This window comes from Dipteris shenzhenensis, chromosome 3 (genome assembly GCF_047967505.1).
Source record: "Dipteris shenzhenensis isolate YYH24624 ecotype China chromosome 3, Dip_SZ_1.0, whole genome shotgun sequence".
NCBI lineage: Eukaryota > Viridiplantae > Streptophyta > Polypodiopsida > Gleicheniales > Dipteridaceae > Dipteris > Dipteris shenzhenensis.
The window spans coordinates 43,963,857-43,982,025 of record NC_141598.1 but is presented as its reverse complement, the minus strand read 5'-3'; the positions used below and the strand labels follow the sequence as shown (position 1 = coordinate 43,982,025).

General features: G+C 40.9%; 1 protein-coding gene across 1 annotated transcript; it reads right to left on the bottom strand.

The window, feature by feature from the left end:
• Positions 1-14,204: 14,204 nt before the first annotated feature.
• LOC147903849 (uncharacterized) lies at positions 14,205-16,687 on the bottom strand. Its single transcript, XM_087372332.1, has 7 exons — positions 16,589-16,687; positions 16,184-16,477; positions 15,937-16,135; positions 15,583-15,773; positions 15,328-15,519; positions 14,589-15,173; positions 14,205-14,460 (listed from the first exon to the last, which is right to left on the bottom strand). Exons 1-6 carry the CDS (start codon positions 16,685-16,687, stop codon positions 14,679-14,681), a joined length of 1,470 nt encoding a protein of 489 aa, XP_087228458.1. The 3' UTR covers positions 14,205-14,460; positions 14,589-14,678.
• Positions 16,688-18,169: the final 1,482 nt, after the last annotated feature.

Sequence of the window (18,169 nt, the reverse complement as noted above, 5' to 3'; positions counted from 1 at the left end):
TCATAGAATATCGTATCATCACCTGGAGGCACATCTAAATCATCTGAATATTCATCATCATCCCCACCACCAGCCCTCCCAAAGCACTATGCCATGCATCCCCCACCGCTCTCCCTGCTACTATGCCTGCTACCATGTTGTGTTGAGCTAGTACGCTGGCCACTCATCACTAGAGACTGCACGGGACTACGTGGACCACTTGTAGCTGGAGAACCGAGTCTTGACTGCACAGGAGTACGTCAATGGCTTTGCGAGATAGAAGGACCTTCTGACGGCATGGGGGAAGGGGCATAAGATGGCATAGCAAAAGGGGCATAAGATGGCATGGGGGAAGGGGCATAAGACGGCATGGGAGATGGGCCCATGCTATGTAGCCGGCTGGGTTGTGCTGACTCCGCGGGGGTAATCTCAGCTGGTGTGGGGTGGTTTGGAGTCTGTAGTGCCGACTCCTGGGGGGCGTTTAGAGTACCCATCATATACCCGTATAACTCCGCAAGACTAGGAGGGTGCCCTAAAAGGTTATATAAGTCCCTAAAAATAGACTCCTGGAGATCAGATGAGCTCGAAGAGCTTCTTGGCCACATGATGAATTGGAAAAAAGAAAAAAAGACGATTACTGATGAGCTGAGAAGAAAGGGGAAGGGAAGAAAATATTACTGTCAGAGCGCGTCTATAGACGCGTCTAAGAAGTGTGTTTATTTTCACGTATAATAGCGCGTCTATAGATGCGGCTGTTTGTGTTTGCAAATAGGCTAGACGCATGTCTAGACACGCCTGTAGATGTGGTTTTAGATGCGCCTATAGATGCACTCCAACAAACGGACTTTTCTAAAAAGTAGAAAAGGACGTGTGCCTGACACAAAAACATAACACTGATACCAAAATCATGCATTTCTTGGATACGATAAAATATTACTGTCAGAGCACATCTATAGACGCGTCTAAGAAGTGTGTTTATTTTCACGTATAATAGCGCGTCTATAGATGCGACTATCTGTGTCTGCAAACAGGCTAGACGCACGTCTAGACACGCCTGTAGATGTGGTTTTAGACGTGCTCTGAGACGCACCTATAGATGCGCTCCAACAAACGGACTTTTCTAAAAAGTAGAAAAGGACGTGTGCCCGACACAAAAACATAACACTGATACCAAAATCATGCATTTCTTGGATACGAGAAAGTACAAATCCAAAGAGAGCAAACTTCCAAAAAAGATCAACTGCAAAAAGACTTACCTTGGATAGAGATATGGAAGGTTCTTCTCCTTTTTTAAAGTTGCTTCTCTTCTTTGTTCACCCTCTTCTCCTTTAAGCTTGGAAGTAAGTGTGGGTGCCTTCCTCTTAAGTGTAAGCTTGGAAGTAAGTGTGGGTGCCTTCCTCTTAAGCGTTGAAACTATGGATTTGCTAATAGCAAAGCAAGCAAGCTACGCAAAGTATAAGTAATGTGAAGAAAAGCAAAGCGAGCGTGCTTAAAGCAGATTTAAAAGTCGCATCTATAGGTGCATCTAATAGTGCGTCTATACACGCGTCTAAATACACAAAGCAGATGCGGTTTTAGACGCGCTTGTAGACGTGCACCACAGAACAACAGACGCGATTTTAGACATGCTTCTAGATGCGCACCACAGAAGAGACAGACGCGGTTTTAGACACGCCACAGAGTTTAAAATTAAATATTTGAAGAAAAGCAAATTTTTTTGGGTTGTTTGTTTATAGGATGTCTTCATCTTCAAAAAGTAGCTCCAGTGAGGATGAATCCCTCCGTATCCACCATCGTGAAATGTGGTTGGAGCAAAAAATCAAATGTATGTGTGATCAATGTCGAGGAAACATGTGTCGTGCATGTAGGATTACACTCAGTCACATCTCAAAGTATGGAGAATGGGATGCAACCGTAAACATGGTAAGTGTTAAAGAGTTAAGGTTGATTGAGATACCTATGGGTGTTCATATGTTTGAGTTATGATCTCATTTTAATTTGATACAGGATGCAGTGCCACACCCGCATATGTTGCCCTATGCTCGCCACACCCGCATATCTTGATGTGGATGATGCATGACTTCCCAGGCTATGGCGAGTGTTCAGGTAAGCATTGCACTTCTAATTATGAATAGGCGGCGTCATTGCTAGCTTTGAGGGAGCCAATGGAGCCATGGATGATTATTGTGGCATAATCCAAGATATTATTAAGCTTGACTTTCGATGCTTCTTTGTGTATGTTTTGGATGTAAAGCGGTTTAAGGACTTGGTGGAAAGAGGCCCTACTGTAACAATCAAACGCCATGCAAGTGGCTTTGTAACTATTGACTCCACAAAGTTTTGGCAAAGTAGGAAGGACACACTAGTACTACCGCAACAATGTGAACAAGTACTGTGCACACATATAAAAATACTTGCTTTTAAATATTTGATGCAAAGAAAATAACATGATTGTATTTGTGTTTGAATTAAGTTGTCTATCAATCAATGGTGGATAATAATAGATGGTGGCATGTCATACCTATTATGCCACATTCCAAAGCGATGTATAGTACATTTACTAATATGGAGCGTATGGAGGATGATCATGGCCATGGACGTGATGATGACTGGGATACGAGAGAGGAGGATGATCATGAGATAGGAGATATAGATATTGAGGCCATTAGCTGTGAGGACGAGCCTACCATTGGTGATGCTGATTTTAATGAGCACATGAGTAGCACAAGTAGTATAAGTGGGTTGAATGCATTTGTAGATCTAAACACTTGTTTGGATTTTGAAGTAGATAGTTTGGCAAGGGTTGATCTCATTGAGGATGAGATTGAACCGTAGCCCATCATTGATATTGGCAAAACTATTTTACATATTGTCTCATTCTCCTCACCTCACTTAATTCTTGTATATGTGGGCTTGCAAAAAAGCATTGATGTTTTTGTTAAAATTATGTGCTTTGGTAATCATGGGCAATGTTTGGAAAGCAATGATGTACACCAAAATCTCACTTTCTGTATTCTCTGTTTTGCATCTAAATACGCATCTAATTTCCAATGTAAACACGCTAATAGACACGCTAATACACGTGCAAATAGACGCGTTGATAAACGCAATGTTAGACGGCGGGCCTGTATTTTCTCAGTGTAGACGTGCAAATAGACGTGTTAATACACGTGCAAATAGATGAACTATTAGATGCGCGATTAGATGCGCCTGTAATTTCTCTATTCAAGCAATGCCTATAGACGCGCCTACTATTTTGCACATCTACCAAGCACATCTATAGTTGCTTTGTGTTGTTGTAATTGCCCATGATTACCAAAGCACATAATTTTAACAAAAATATGAATGCTTTTTGACAAACCCACATATACAAAAATTAAGTGAGGTGGGGAGAATGAGACAATATGTAAAATAGTTTTGCTAGTATCAATGATGTCAATCTCATTTTCAATGAGATCAACCCTTGCTAAACTATCTACTTCAAAATCCAAACCAGTGTTGAGATCTACAAATACATTCAACCCACTACTACTTGTGCTACTCATGTGCTCATCAAAATCAGCATCACCAATGGTAGGATCGTCCTCATGGGTAATAGCCTCATCTGTATCTCCTATCTCATGATCATTCTCCTCTCTTGTATCGCAGTCATCATCACCTCCATGGCCATGATCATCCTCCATATGCTGCATATTAGTAAATGTACTATACATCACTTTGGAACGTGGTGTAATAGGTATGACATGCCACCACCGATTATTATCCACCATTGGTTGATTGACAACCTACTTTAAACAAAAATACCATCATGTTATTTTCCTTGCATCGAAGGTATCAAATATTTAAAACTGAGTATTTTTATGTGTGTGTACAATACCTGTTCACATTGTTGCGGTAGTATTAGTGTGTCCTTCTTACTTTGCCAAAACTTGGTGGAGTCAATAGATACAAAGCCACTTGCATGGCATTTGATTGTTGCATAAGGGCCTCTTTCCACCACGTCCTTAAACCACTTTACATCCAAAACATACACAAAGAGGCGTCGAAAGTCAAGCTTAATAATATCTTAGATTATGCCACAATAATCATCCATGGCTCCATTGGCTCCCTCAAAGCTAGCAATGACGCCGCAATCTTGTGTGTTTCTCTTATCATCAATCCGTTGTGTTTGAAGATGCTTGCCCTCACACCATATAGCATTGAACATAGTACACTACACCATGACAAAATCAATTAAATAAGCAATCTAAATTGTTGAAAGCTTCTAACTTATGCATAACATTCTATATATTGAGTTGCTCATGCATCCCCTAGCATACTCCCATTCTTCCATTGTGATATGCATCCCCTCGTCTCTCTCTGCTCTCTCCATTTCGTCAAGTAGCCAATCCACATGAATATCCTTTGGAAAGGCTCTTAGATGTTGAGGGTATGGCACATTAGATCCGTGGTGTGTACAAAAGAGGGCCCTTTCTCCTTCTCTTCTTGCATTTGCATCCTCGTATCTTGTCACCCATCTTTTCATCACATCACTATTAAGCATGCAATAGAGGTTGATATTATTAAGCAACTCCGTGTCTATTACTTTGATGTGTCCTTTCCCTTGAGGCACAATAGAGGTCATTCTTAGGTCTTCATCATCTCTCCATAATCGTGGGAGAGAGCTATCCACATCAACAAGAAACTCAGAAATATATACAAGTGACTCTTGTACCAACCAACCCTTGGCCATGCTACCTTCGGGTCTTGCATTTTGTCTCACGAAACCCTTCAAGGTCTTCATGAAGTGCTTGAGGAAGAACAACCATCGTGCATGTACAGTACCGCATATAGCAATCTCATCCACCAAATGCACTATGAGATGTAGTTGGCTTGTGAGAATAGAACGTGGAAATGTCTCCTCCACTAAACAAACCACCTCCACTGACATAACTCAAGCATTCCCAAGCGTGGTGGGATCTATTTTCTTTGAGCTCGCATACCTAGAAAGGAAAAAGTATGCAATATTAGCAATATGAACACCTTGCATCTTGTAAAGTACCTCACAAGCTCGCCCATCTTGTAAATATAATATTCATATTTTGTATCCTGTAAAGTACCTCACAAGCTCACCCATCTTGTAAATATAATCCTTCACATCCTTCGATGCACTGCGAGAAACGCTAGTAGGTAGTATGAATTGAACACACGAGGAATGGTTGATTGGAATATCTACACAAAAGCTGGTATTAGCGGGCAATCTTTATTTCCAGCTAATATAGCACACAATAGTTACAAACCCTTACCGGCTCATGCCAAGTGGTGGAGGATTCATGGAACCCCATCCCAAATTCTCATCCAATCTCAGTGAGTGACTATGCGGGGAATTCATTCCAAGGGGCGACATATCTAGGATGATTAGGTGGGAGAAATCGATGGTGATTCTCATAGATGACCTTATTCAATGCGTCTACCTATGAGGCAACTAGCAAAGGACCACAAATAGGATTGGCATGGTAACCTGATGTAATGAGACCTGAACAACAGACATGATTAAGAGTTGAAGGTGGGTTTAGGGTGCCACATCAATTGCCTACTCATAATTAAAAGTGCAATGCTTACTTGAACACTCGCCATAGCTTGGGAAGTCATGCATCATCCATATCAAGACTTCTTTACAGTTGAAGTCTCGTGGATGAGGGAGGCCTGCTCATCATGCACCTCGATACCTCTCCAAAGTATCTCTAGCTCGTTAATCAAAGGCTCCAAATAGATTTTTGACTTTATGTTTCTCTAGAATTAGAAGGGATAACATAACATGTCCTTTCTTAATCGCCATAAAGGGTGGAAGATTATAATTCACCAATATCACTAGCCATACACTTAAGAGGTGCTTTTGAGACCAAATGGGTTCACACCGTCCATACCCAGTCCAAGTCTCAAGCTCCTAGGTTCTTCCTTGAAGCTTGGCCATGTGTCTTCAATATGCTTCCATGCAGGAGTGTCTATGGGAGTTCTCCACTTGCCATCGGTTGATCGATGGGAGGAATGTCATGACATGAGCTTTGCAATGGATTTGCACTTGAACATATGTTGGATGTGAGGGATTATGGGAAAATGTCACAGAACTGTACGAGGCACATCCAAAGAGATCTACACTATATCTTGCCTCTCCACAAGTAGGACACTCTCTTGCATCCTTATGTGGTCCACGAAACAGAATGCAATCGTTGACGCATGCATGGATGCGCTTGTAATCTAATCTTGCAAGAGAGGTCACATGTTGCCTTGCCATATCTCTTGAGGTCGGTAATTTATTCTCCCTTGGAAGCATTTTACACAATAGCCTGCATGTGAAGACCATAAATGAGAAAAAGCATTCGAGTAATTGACCCACTAACATAATTCACCATGTTTGCAAAGTAGACTTTAAAGCTTACTTGAGGAATGCATTCAAACTTGCATTGCTACATCCATAGATGGTCTGCAAGTTTAGTAACTCAAGGGAGGGATGTAGAATAGAGAATGTGCACCCCTCAAACAGTGGAGTCGATGCTGTAAGATAAAAAGATCGTCCTGCTCCATGCTATCATCCCAACCTGAGGATTGATGGAAATATAAATCCCGCACCATATCATCAAACACCTCCTCCTCCACGGCCTCATGAGGTAATGGTGGAGGCTACTATCACCATCACTCCATGCATCCGTAACGATCCCTCTTGAAGATCCCACCTCATATCGCCGATGCTTTGCCTCTTCATGACGAGCATAGGGCAACAAATGCGGGTGTGGAACTGCATCCTGTATCAAATTAAACACATGAACACCCATAGGTATCTCAAACACATGAACACCCATAGGTATCTCAATCAACCTTAACTCTTTAACACTTACCATGTTTATGGTCGCATTCCATTCTCCATACTTTGAGACGTGGTTGAGTGTAATTCTGCGTGCACGATACATGTTTCCTCGACATCAATCACACATACATTTGATTTTTTGCTCTAACCACATTTCGCAATGGTGGATACAGAGGGATTCATCCTTACTAGAGCTACTTGTTAAAGATGAAGACATCCTACAGATAAACAACGCAAAAAATTTGTTCTTGCATGAGTTGTAAATGTCAAAACTCCGTGGAGCGTCTAAAAGTGAGTCTAACACTGCATCTGTACTATGGAGCATGTTTATAGGCTGGTCTAAAATATAGTGTAGATGTACTAATAGATACGCATTTAGATGCTCTTTTAGACGCATAGATAGACGCACAGACTGCGAGCTGATTTTCGAACCTACTTTTAGCACGCTTGCTTTCCTTCACATACCTTTAGCATTGCGCGGCTTGCTCTCCTATTAACAGACATAGCTCCGGGCATCCATACTTATCTCCAAGCACCCACACTCATCTCCAGGCTTACACAATCATCTCCAAGCATACAAGAGAAGAGGGTGAACAAGGAAGAGAAGAAAGAGAAGTAGCTTTAAAGAAGGACAAGAAGCTTCCATACCTCTATCCAAGGTAAGTCTCTTGACGGTTGATCTTCTTTGGAAGTTGCTCTCTTTGGATTCTCCTTTGTCATATGTAGGGAATGGATGTTTTTGGTACTAGTGTTATTCTTTTTGGGGTCAGGTGCATGTCCTTTTCAGTTTCTTAAAAAAGGCATCTATCAGAGCACGTCTATAGATGCATCTAATAGCACGTCTAACAGCGCATCTGTCTTTTGGAAAAACAAACAGCTATGCCTATAGACGCGCTGAACTATATGTGTCTATAGATGCACTCCGACAGTCTTTGTTATGTGATTCTCCCTTTTCCCTTCCTTTTCCTTCTCTTTCCCTTCCCCTTCCCCTTCCCCTTCCCCTTCCCCTTCCACTTCCACTTCCAAAAAAAGGATTGCATATTGAATGATGGAAATAAGTGATTGCATGAATGAAGAAAGGGATTGCATGAATGATGGAAAGGGATTACATGATTGAAGAAAGGGATTGTATGAATGATGGAAAGGGAAAGCATGATTGAAGAAAGGGATTGCATTCGTGAGGAAATAAGGGATTGCGTTCTCTTTTTCTCTCCTTTCTCCTCTCTTTCCTTCTATTTTCTCCTCTCTTTTTCTCTCTTATCTCCTTTCTTTTTTCTCCTCTCTTTTCCTCTCTTTTCGTCTCTTTTCTCATGTCTTTCCTTCTCTCTATTTTCCTCTCTTTTGTCCTCTCTTTCCTTCACCTTGTCTCTCTTTTTTCTTCTCTCTTTTATCCTCTTTTTCCTTCTCTTTTCGTCTCTCTTTTTCTCTCTTATCTCATCTCTTTCCTTCTCTTTTCGTCTCTTTCCTCATCTCTTTCCTTCTCTCGTTTTCTCTCTTTCCCTCCTCTCTTTTCTCCTCTCTTTCCTTCTGTCTTTTTCTCTTTTTTATCTTCTCTTTCCTTCTCTCTATTTTCCTCTCTTTTCTCCTCTCTTTCCTTCACCTTGTCTCTCTTTTTCCTTCTCTCTTTTATCCTCTCTTTCCTTCTCTTTTCGTCTCTTTTCTCATCTCTTTCCTTCTCTCTTTTTCTCTCTTTCCCTCCTCTCTTTTCTCCTTTCTTTCCTTCTCTCTTTTTCTCTCTTTTATCCTCACCTTTTCTCTCTTTTTCCTTCTCTCTTTTATCCTCTCTTTCCTTCTCTTTTCGTGGTAATTTTTCTCTCTTATCTCCTCTCTTTTTCTCTCTTTTTTTCTCCTCTCTTTTCCTCTATTTTCCTCTCTTTTCTCCTCTCTTTCCTTCTCTCTTTTTCTCTCTTTTATCCCCACTTTTTCTCTCTTTTTCTCGTCTCTTTTCCTCTCCTTTCTCCTCTCTTTCCTTCTCTTTTCTCCTCTCTTTTTCTCTCTTATCTCCTTTCCTTTTTCTCCTCTCTTTTCCTCTCTTCTCTCTTTTCTTCTCTCTTTTTCCCCATGTGAAGCTTCAATAGCCTGACATTGAGCAAGTAGATACAAACTTCTATCACTGTAATTCAAAGACTGTAGGAGACTGTAAATGTTTGCTCAATGTCAGGTTGTCACTCTATTTTCTCTTTTGCATCTCGTGACAAGGGCATGCTCGATGGTAATCTTCTTCTTTTCTTTTCTTCAGTTCATCATGTGGCCAGGAAGCTCTTCAGCCTCACTTGATCTTCGGGATGCCATCTTTTGGGAGTTATATAACATTTTGGGGCACCCTCCCACTCCTACGGAGTTATACACATACATGACGGGTACTACAAACACCCCCCAAGAGTTGGCAGTACAAACTCTAAACCCCCCCAATCCCACACCAGTTGAGATTACCCCAGTGGAGTCGAGACAGCCTAGCTGGCTACAGAGCCGGAGCCCCTTCTCCCCCCCTGTGGTCAGGAGGTCCTTTTGCCTCGCAGAGCCGTCGACATACTCCCATGCCATCGAGAGTCGCTTCTCTAGCTACGAGTGGCCAGCGTACTCCTATGCACTCGAGAGTCACTTCTCCAGCTACTACGAGTGGCCAGTGTACTAGCTCGACACGACAGGGCAACAGGCGTAGTAGCAGGGAGAACGGTCCCGGGGGGTCCACTAGGGTTTATTGTATGGTACCACGTGAGTGTAAGGGACGGGGGTTATATAAGGGAAGGAAGGTACATTTTATAAGGTAAGGTCCCGTAAATAGGGGGTAGATAAGGGGAATTTTCATATATTTATTGCACGCAGGTGACATCTCCTTATTACTACTAGTGAATCCCCTGTGAGAACGGTGGGGGATGCATGGCACAGTGCTTTGGGGGGAGGGTAGTGGTGGGGACAGGGATGATTCAGATGATGTAGACATGCTAGAGGGTGATGGTACGATCTTCTATGACATCACTTAAACAGAAGGCATCTTGATGGATGCAAGGGGGAAGGACATCATGGCTTTCATGCACTCTGTAATTGCTCTAACAACTACAGAGATTGCTTTATTCACTACAAAGACCATCCAAAAAAGTTAGCTGATGAGACCCTCACTATCGTTCGCTCTAGGTATCCCAATCCCCCCAATGTTTAGTTCACAGATAAATGGGCCAGGTCAAATATTGTTATGATACTTGGCAATAAAAATTCTTCGCTTAAGAGCTAGGCACTAGCTGAGATTGCCAGGCTCGAGGGAGGTCAATCACCAAGGGGCCAGCCCCACACCGCTCACAAGCATGAGTGGAAGAGAGCAAGGAAGGCAGCGAAGGTGGACCCCAGTCTGTAGCACGTGGAGGCACGAAGGATCCAAATGGAGCAATATGGAAGCGTGCATTTTGGAGCAGGGGGTGTTGAATCATGGGAGGCCCAATGTGTAAGTATTGATCTCAAATTATATTGTTTATGTAGTTTATTAGGAGGTTGTTTCTTTGTACTAATCCCTTCATAAATTGTGTCATCTTGCAGCTTGATATCATGGGCAAATACCCTACTCCTGTCGAGACAGCCTACCACTGCCACCATCGCAGAGAAGATACATGGAGGCACTTCTATGATGACGGGTTGATTACTAGGGAGCAGTATATCCGAGCTATTGAAGCGCCCCCCAAGGTATTTGAAAGTAATTAAATAATGTCAATATTGTAAGTAAATATTTGATTTTTTATACATTGATACATGTTTTCCCTCGTTTACAGGGCCTTGCGGGTGATCAGGAGGAAGAAGATAATGAAGAAGGGAGTGAAGAAGGGGGCGAAGAAGAGGGCGAAGAAGGGATCAAGGATGCACATAACTTAGATTAGTCATAGAAGTAGTGCTAGCTACTCTTTTTTGTACTTGAAGCCACTGGCTTGGCTTTGTGCCTCTCTTGTATATATACTCATATTTTTTGTACTTGAAGCCACAGGATGTGGCTTGGCTTCATGAAATATGTACATACAAGCACTTTTTGAGCTATGAATTAATATACACTCCTTTTATTTTTTTGGCTTTCAATTTTCTTGTGCAACGTTCTATCAATTAATGCTTTGTGAACTAAATGTTTTGAAGTTGTAATGTTTCATTCGGATTGTAATCGTCGGCTATAGATGTGCTTGCAATCGTGCTAATTAAAATGCGGTTGATTGTAAGAATTGAATTGTATAAGATTATTGCCTCAAGGATAAGGTGGTAAACATGTCATACAAAATCTAGCCACAATATGGTAGACTACTTAGTTCATCTCAAATATAGTACTCCATCTCGGCTACATAACCTTATTTTGGCACCACAAATCCCTATATTTGAACCATAGATGTTTGATGATAAGTATTGCAAGGGGTTTCTTTGATGCAACATGATGGCATGTCATTTGTAGAGCGACATGGTAATCTTAAATCATGATATTTGTAATGTACTTTATTTTATAGGTTGCATTGTTCATTGTTTTGTAGCTAAGAAGCTACTATGAAAAATACTTCAGATGAAACCAAATCTAGAAGCATAACATGCACTATTTGATATTATCAATCATCAAAATTTTCCTTTCTGCAATGCTATTTGTTTAGGAGTATTACTGTCTTTACATATTATGGAATTTACAAATTTGAACAAAATAATTAAATTTGAATTGTTCATCATGATTAGGTCTAAGATTTTCAATTATTGGATTTGAATTGTTCATCATTATTAGGTAGAGATTCGGTCTCGGATTTTTAATTATTCTATAAAATTGAATCACATTTAATAGCAAGTCATGGAAAATGACGACGAGTCATGAGTTATCGTTTGCAACATGTTATCTAGATGTTTTGCTACTCCTAAATTTTAATCAATTTTATAATATTTTGGTGACATTAAAGAGAACTAATTTCATATATTTTGCAAACTAAGTATACTTTTGAGCTTATTTAAAAATGTACATATTGCTAATTTGTAAGTGCGATTTTGTTTTCTTTTCATGTCAACAAAAAAAACAAAAAGCCAAGCCAATGACAAGATCCAATATTTTAAGTGCTACTAGTAATTCATGCATCACTATGAAATGTATAATACATCCTTTACTTATAATTACCATAGATTAAGAAATTTCATCTCAGTCATTGTAGTTCATTCCAATATTTGAATTATAGCATATTTTTTATGTCAAGATAAATAAGTATATGGAGTCCATGCTCATAGAAGAGGTCTATTGAAACTTAAAACGTCTCTAGAATTAGATAGTAACTAAAATATATAAATGGTCAAAGGTTAGAGAAGAAAGTTATACAATCTATTGTCATCAAACAAAATGGTTCAATTTCAACCTAATGGTCAATATTTAGATGGTAGTAGGTTTTGAGTTTACTTTATTCCATCTGAGCCATCGAAAAAATATAACTTTTAGTTGATAAAAAATAAATTATAAGTCATGAAGACAACAACAATTGTTGCTAAAAAATAATGATGTGAACTTGGATTCTGGATTCCGAAATTGCATGAGGGATTGATGTTTTCGTCCAAAAAAGGAAAAAAGGAAGCATTCCAAAATGTGTAAAGTCGCATTTTCATCCAATGAAACTTTTAGCACCAAAATCTCTCGCCAATGAGAAAAGAACCATCCAAAAATTCCGCCGACGGAAGGAATTCCTCCCGTCAAAAAATTTCTGCCGATGGAAATTTTTCCCATCATCAAAATAGGGATTCCAGAATCCAAGTCTTGGATTATGGAATCCCAAATTCCATCGATGGAAAAGAAGTTTCCGTCGAATGGACTGAGATTTCCATTGATGGATTGAAATTTCCATCGATTTTTTCCATCAGTGAAATTTTTTGACGATTCTTTTTTCATCGACAAGAGATTTTGGTGCTGAAAGTTTCATTGGATGAAAATGCAATTTTACACATTTTCTTACAAAAAGTTCACTCCGTCGACGGAAATATCAATCCCTCATGCAGTTTCGGATTCCAGAATCCAAGTTCACATCACGTCTTGGATTGAAATAAAGTAAATTGATAAACTTAAAATCGTGACTATTTACATAAAAAATATACTATTTGATCCAAATAATGTAAGATGCTAAATGTCTTTAGTTAATATTTAATTCTAAAGACATTTTTACATTCAACAAAACCTCTTCTATGGCCATCAACTCCATACAACTACCTATATTAATATTGGCATATCCTTAAATTCAAGCATTATATTAACATTGTATAAAAAGAAAGATTTTTTTAAATGACAATGCATTCCTATAGGTTTATGGATAGCACATTACATACAACATGGAGTTTGAAAACATATATTGGTACAAAGCTTATACTTCAGGGCAATGTTGTTACTTTTATGGCAGTAATTAATATAAAACTCTTTCAACAAAAGTCCTTAATGGAAAGTTGATTCAAAGATGCTTTAAAATAATAAAAATAAAAGAAAAGTGGAATTCATCAATGTGTAGAAATGTTTAAACTGCAAGCTATAGAAATTGTTGTGTATGGTTTTAATGTAAAACATTTTGGACAGCTAAGCACCAAAAAATAATTGATATTTTAAAGTAAAAGGTCCAAGGACTTTCCCAATTGAATAGAATAGTTAATTCTCCTTTATAATTTGTCGTGTTTTCCAAATTATAAATTAGAACCCTTTTACCAATTCTGGACGTCTTTAGGTTTTAGAGTAAGATATAAGTACCGTTTTTTCCATAAAAGTAGCTATTTTAAAAAGATGTTTGACATAAAATTGAGTATTTTGTGCCCATAGTTTGGAAAAAAGGTACTTTTTTGTTTTTTTTTCCAAAAAAGGAGGTGTGTCATTTTTTATTGTCATTTGGTTTGCATGATTTTATTGTCATTTTTTATGTAATAGATCCAAAAATACATATTTCATAACACATTTGCTTTGAATTCTTAACTTTAAACCAATGGGAAAATATCTAAAAATTTACTCCAAGGATGAGTGGGGTCATATAACAATAGCAAAACCACTCCATGTGAAAGTTAGTATTCATGAATGAATCAATTATAAACACATGAGAATCCATGTGGAAGGGAAAACTCTATAATGTGTAACTAAAAATATTTTTGAACATAAATGCTGATATTACATAGATTCTTGTTATATGTAGCATTTATTTGAGGATATCTAGGTCACATTCACATATGAAATGTCTTAAAAGTTATGGAATACTTTTACACACTTATACATAGTTGTTACATTTTCATGTCTCTTGCTGACAAACTCTCTTTAATGTCACTCATTCAAACTACAAACCCCCATGATCTCTCATGATACTCTTAGGGCGGTATCCAAGGGGCCATCTGATTAGCCAAGAACTCTAAGAGGACTCCCAACAACCCCCCCTTGAATGGCACTCTTCACAACATGTTAGTTGTCCCTAGAGGGCACACGAATCTTGTGGAGTAGCATTCTCATCTTCTAGACGTGTATGCTTATTCTTCTTTTTGTGCTTATTCTCAACTTCTAGATGTGTATGCTTTTTGACAACGTTGCTGAGTTTGCATAAGAATGGAGACTGTGTGGCTTTCGAATTGAGCCAAAGGACGTCCTGGAAACTGCATTTGCATGTAGTGCAGTTTTGATAATCGCTTGCATGAACCTTTCTGAGTCAACGAAGCACAAAGGAAATCCCTAGAAGAATCAGACCAAGTTTGTGCTAATCCAATTAGAAGAACAAAGAAGACGTCCAAATAATGCATGTAGAATCAAGCGATTCAAAGAAGCAACCTGTATAGGACCCCATGCGGGAAGCGCAGTTTCGTAGGGACTATACGTGAGCCTCTGCAGATTCTGTCCCTTCAAATCGCTCATGAAGATTTAAGGTTGGTACTGGCTCGGCATCGATATGGGCTCCGCTGATAACCCCGCATAGTCTGACGTGAATACCAGTCTCCGAGAGTCTGGGCTGAAATGCGGATGCACGTAACTGGCACTTGATTCCTTGTTGTTGTTGGCAATCATCACCTTGCGTAGCCCCTTTCCGTCGGGATGAATCATGTATAAATCGAAGCGGAGTGATCCCGATGCCTCCCGGTCCGATGCAAACACAATCCATTCCCCATCTGGCGACCAATTTGGCATGGTATCCGTCCACTCTCCGTCTGTCAACTGCTGCACTGGTTCACCATCTTCTCCTTTCTCGGCATCCATGATGAAGAGGTTGTGTGCCCTGAGTCGAGAAGAGCGGAACACCAGGTGCTTCCCAACCGGCGATGCTGACGGGAAGGCATTGTTCTTGATGCCGTTCTTCGTCAGGAACCGGCTGCAAGGCTCTTTGTTCTCTGATTTATCAACGCGCAAGCGTGTTCGTTCCTGAATTCGACCTTCACATCAACGGAGCATACCCTCACCTCTTCCTCCTTGTCCATAAAGAAAAGGACCGAGCTCAATAACAGTGTCGGCCCGCGGTCGAAGACATCGACCATGCAATCCCGAACGCTTTTCCTTGCCCTTGGGTGCTACTAACCTGCACAGCACCTCTGGTCTTACCACCTCCATCTTGTGCTGTTCTCGTGACATGTACCTGATCACCTCCGGTATTTCTGTCCCACGAATCTCCATCATTGACATCAGGATTGAAAGCAATCAACTTTCCATCGCGTGAGAAGGAAGCGAAATCCTCATTGATGCGGAGAAGGGACAGGCTAGGCAGAGGCGACTGCAGGTATTCCAGAACGTTTTCAGGTTCTTAGCCTGTACAAGAGCATTTGTGGAAGCCCACCTTTTTGGAATCGGCAGACATGAACGGATTATAGCTGTGATATTTGCCATCTACGGCGGAAGTGAGCGCTACCCTGCTTTGATCTGCCAATACAAAGATTTCGATTCTTCTGTGATCGCTGTGTTCTGATCGAGTAGCCATAGTCAACCACTTCCTGTTCCTCGAAGCTCCCAGAGTAAAAGCATGGAAGCCTGTATATTCTCTTCACGAATATCGGATCGGAAGGTGCATTCGGGATCTCAGCTTCGAAGATGCTCCACCATCCGTCGTCTGCCTTTCTGTGGAAAAAGAAATGGGAATCGTCTGAACATGAAGGCCAGCCCCCGTCCTTGACCAACAGGCGATGCTACGAACCATCCCCAGCCTTGAACATGTACAAAGCTGAGTTGGTGTTGAAGATTTCTCCTTGGAATCTTTTACCTTGATCAGAAGCCACAATCACCCATTCGCCAGAGGGAGAAACGGAGGGGCTCAAGTCCGCCACATCCGGGGGCGTGAGGCAATTTGTGACGCCGGTGCTAAGATCAGACAGCCGTCCAACTCTGCCCGGGTTCTGATCGCCGTCTCATGCCCACGTAATCGCCCGGCCATTCGACAAAACCGGCCTATCCTGGAACTGTGCAATCCGATCCAGATCCGGCCCGTCCACGACAGGCAGCTCGATTGTTTTGGACTTCTTGTCTTTGACTACATCGAAGTATACTTTCGCGATGCCGTCCCGTTCAGAAACGAAGGCCAACATATGATCCGGCCCGGGATGAGGCCGAGTTGCGGACAGGTCCAATGATGCCCAACGACGCAGTAGCTTTTGTGAATCTTCATCGTCCACAAAGTGTCCATTGTAATTGACAGAGGTGCTATCAGTAAGCTTGCGTGGGGGATGACTGGCATTGGGCTAAGAGGGGGACTCGGGGTCAACAGTAATTTCAAAGACGTCGAAGTGGTAATGTGCACGCTGATTCGATGAGACAAGAATGGTACCCTCGAGCTGACGCTGATCCCTTACAGCAGAGTTGTCAAGGGAGGAGGAGAAGACGCATGAGCTACAGGCTATGGAATACAAAAGAAGAGCAAGAAATCTGCGACATCCAAACACAGCTTCCATGGCTTTGCATGCAAATGGCGATGAAGGGATGCTAGATAAGTGGATGCCCAACGGTGTTGAATCGACATTCCTTGAGGAAGGAAAACATAAGGGGATGGTGTCTTGTTGAATCCCACTAGTCTCTAGAATCGGGAAGGTAAACATCCGAGGGCCACTTTTTGGCCCTCCAAGGGTCCTAGTGAGTTGCTAATCAAGGCCATAGTTTTGAAGTCAGTTCATTTGGTCAATTTGACCTTGTAAATTATGGTTAGTATGAGGCTTAAAGGTGGGTTAATAGAAGTTTAAGGGCTTCTAATGTGTTTAGGGTTTAAGGTTTTTATTTGCTTGTGGAGGTCCTAAATGCTTTTGTGTTTCATCCTAAAGCTTTTGTCTTTTGTTAGGTATTTCTCTCTACAGATGGAGGCTCTCTTTGTCTCTTGTATGACACCACATTTATATTACTCTTGCCAAAATAAGTACGTCCCCACTTTTATTTAATGGCTCATCCACCACACACACACACACACACACACACATACACCTTTTCACCTCTTTTCTCTCCTCTCTTTCACTCATCTACGTTTCTCGATATATTCCTTCACCTTTACTTGCTTTTTCTCTTTTCCTTTCCTTCCAATTTACACCTATTGTTTCCTTTCACAAGTTATTCGAAATATTTATCAAGCTACTAATACTTGGATTATAATGACACTCCAAAAGGCAGGGCCATAGTGGGATCCCCAACCTGTTTGCTAATCAAGTCCATCCCACTTCTTTCAGTTCATCTGGTCAACTTGACCACTTTAAGTTTTGGTTTAGTGGTTGTTTAAGGCTTTCTAATCTACTCCTGATGTGTTGTTAGGGTCAACTTTTTGCCCTCTTGTGGAGGTTTTAAATGCTTATGTCTTTTATTGGGTATTTCTCTCTAGACACTACTCCTGCCAAAATAGCCACGTCCCTACTTTTATTAATGCTCCATCCCACTTTTATTTAATGATCCATTCACCACCACCACACACACACACCCACCTCTTTCACCTCTTTTCTCTAGTCTCTTCACTCATCTACCTAGAGTACAACATCATCTTTTTCCAGTACACATATCATCGATTCGTTGACACAATCCACTCTACCAATCACACCACATTTCTCAACACCCCCAAGCAACTTTACACTTAGAGTTATAATGACATTCCAAAAGGTAGGGCCTTAGTGGGATCCCCACCTTGTTGTCTATGAAGTGGCTCGACCAGTGGAGATTAATCCTCCATCGACCTCCCACCTTAAGTGCTCTCTAAGGGGCTTAGCACATGGGAAGAAATAGGATGGGAATGAGAAAGGTGGTCCCATGCATATTTCTATCCTATTCCCATCCCATCATGTGCTAACAAAAAAGAAACTAGGGATGGGTTTAGGTAGAAGAGAAGACATGGCATCATTTCATGTGTTTAGAAGTTGGGGACCATGTGGGGACAAGGACACTTGTCATCCTCCCATGTTTTG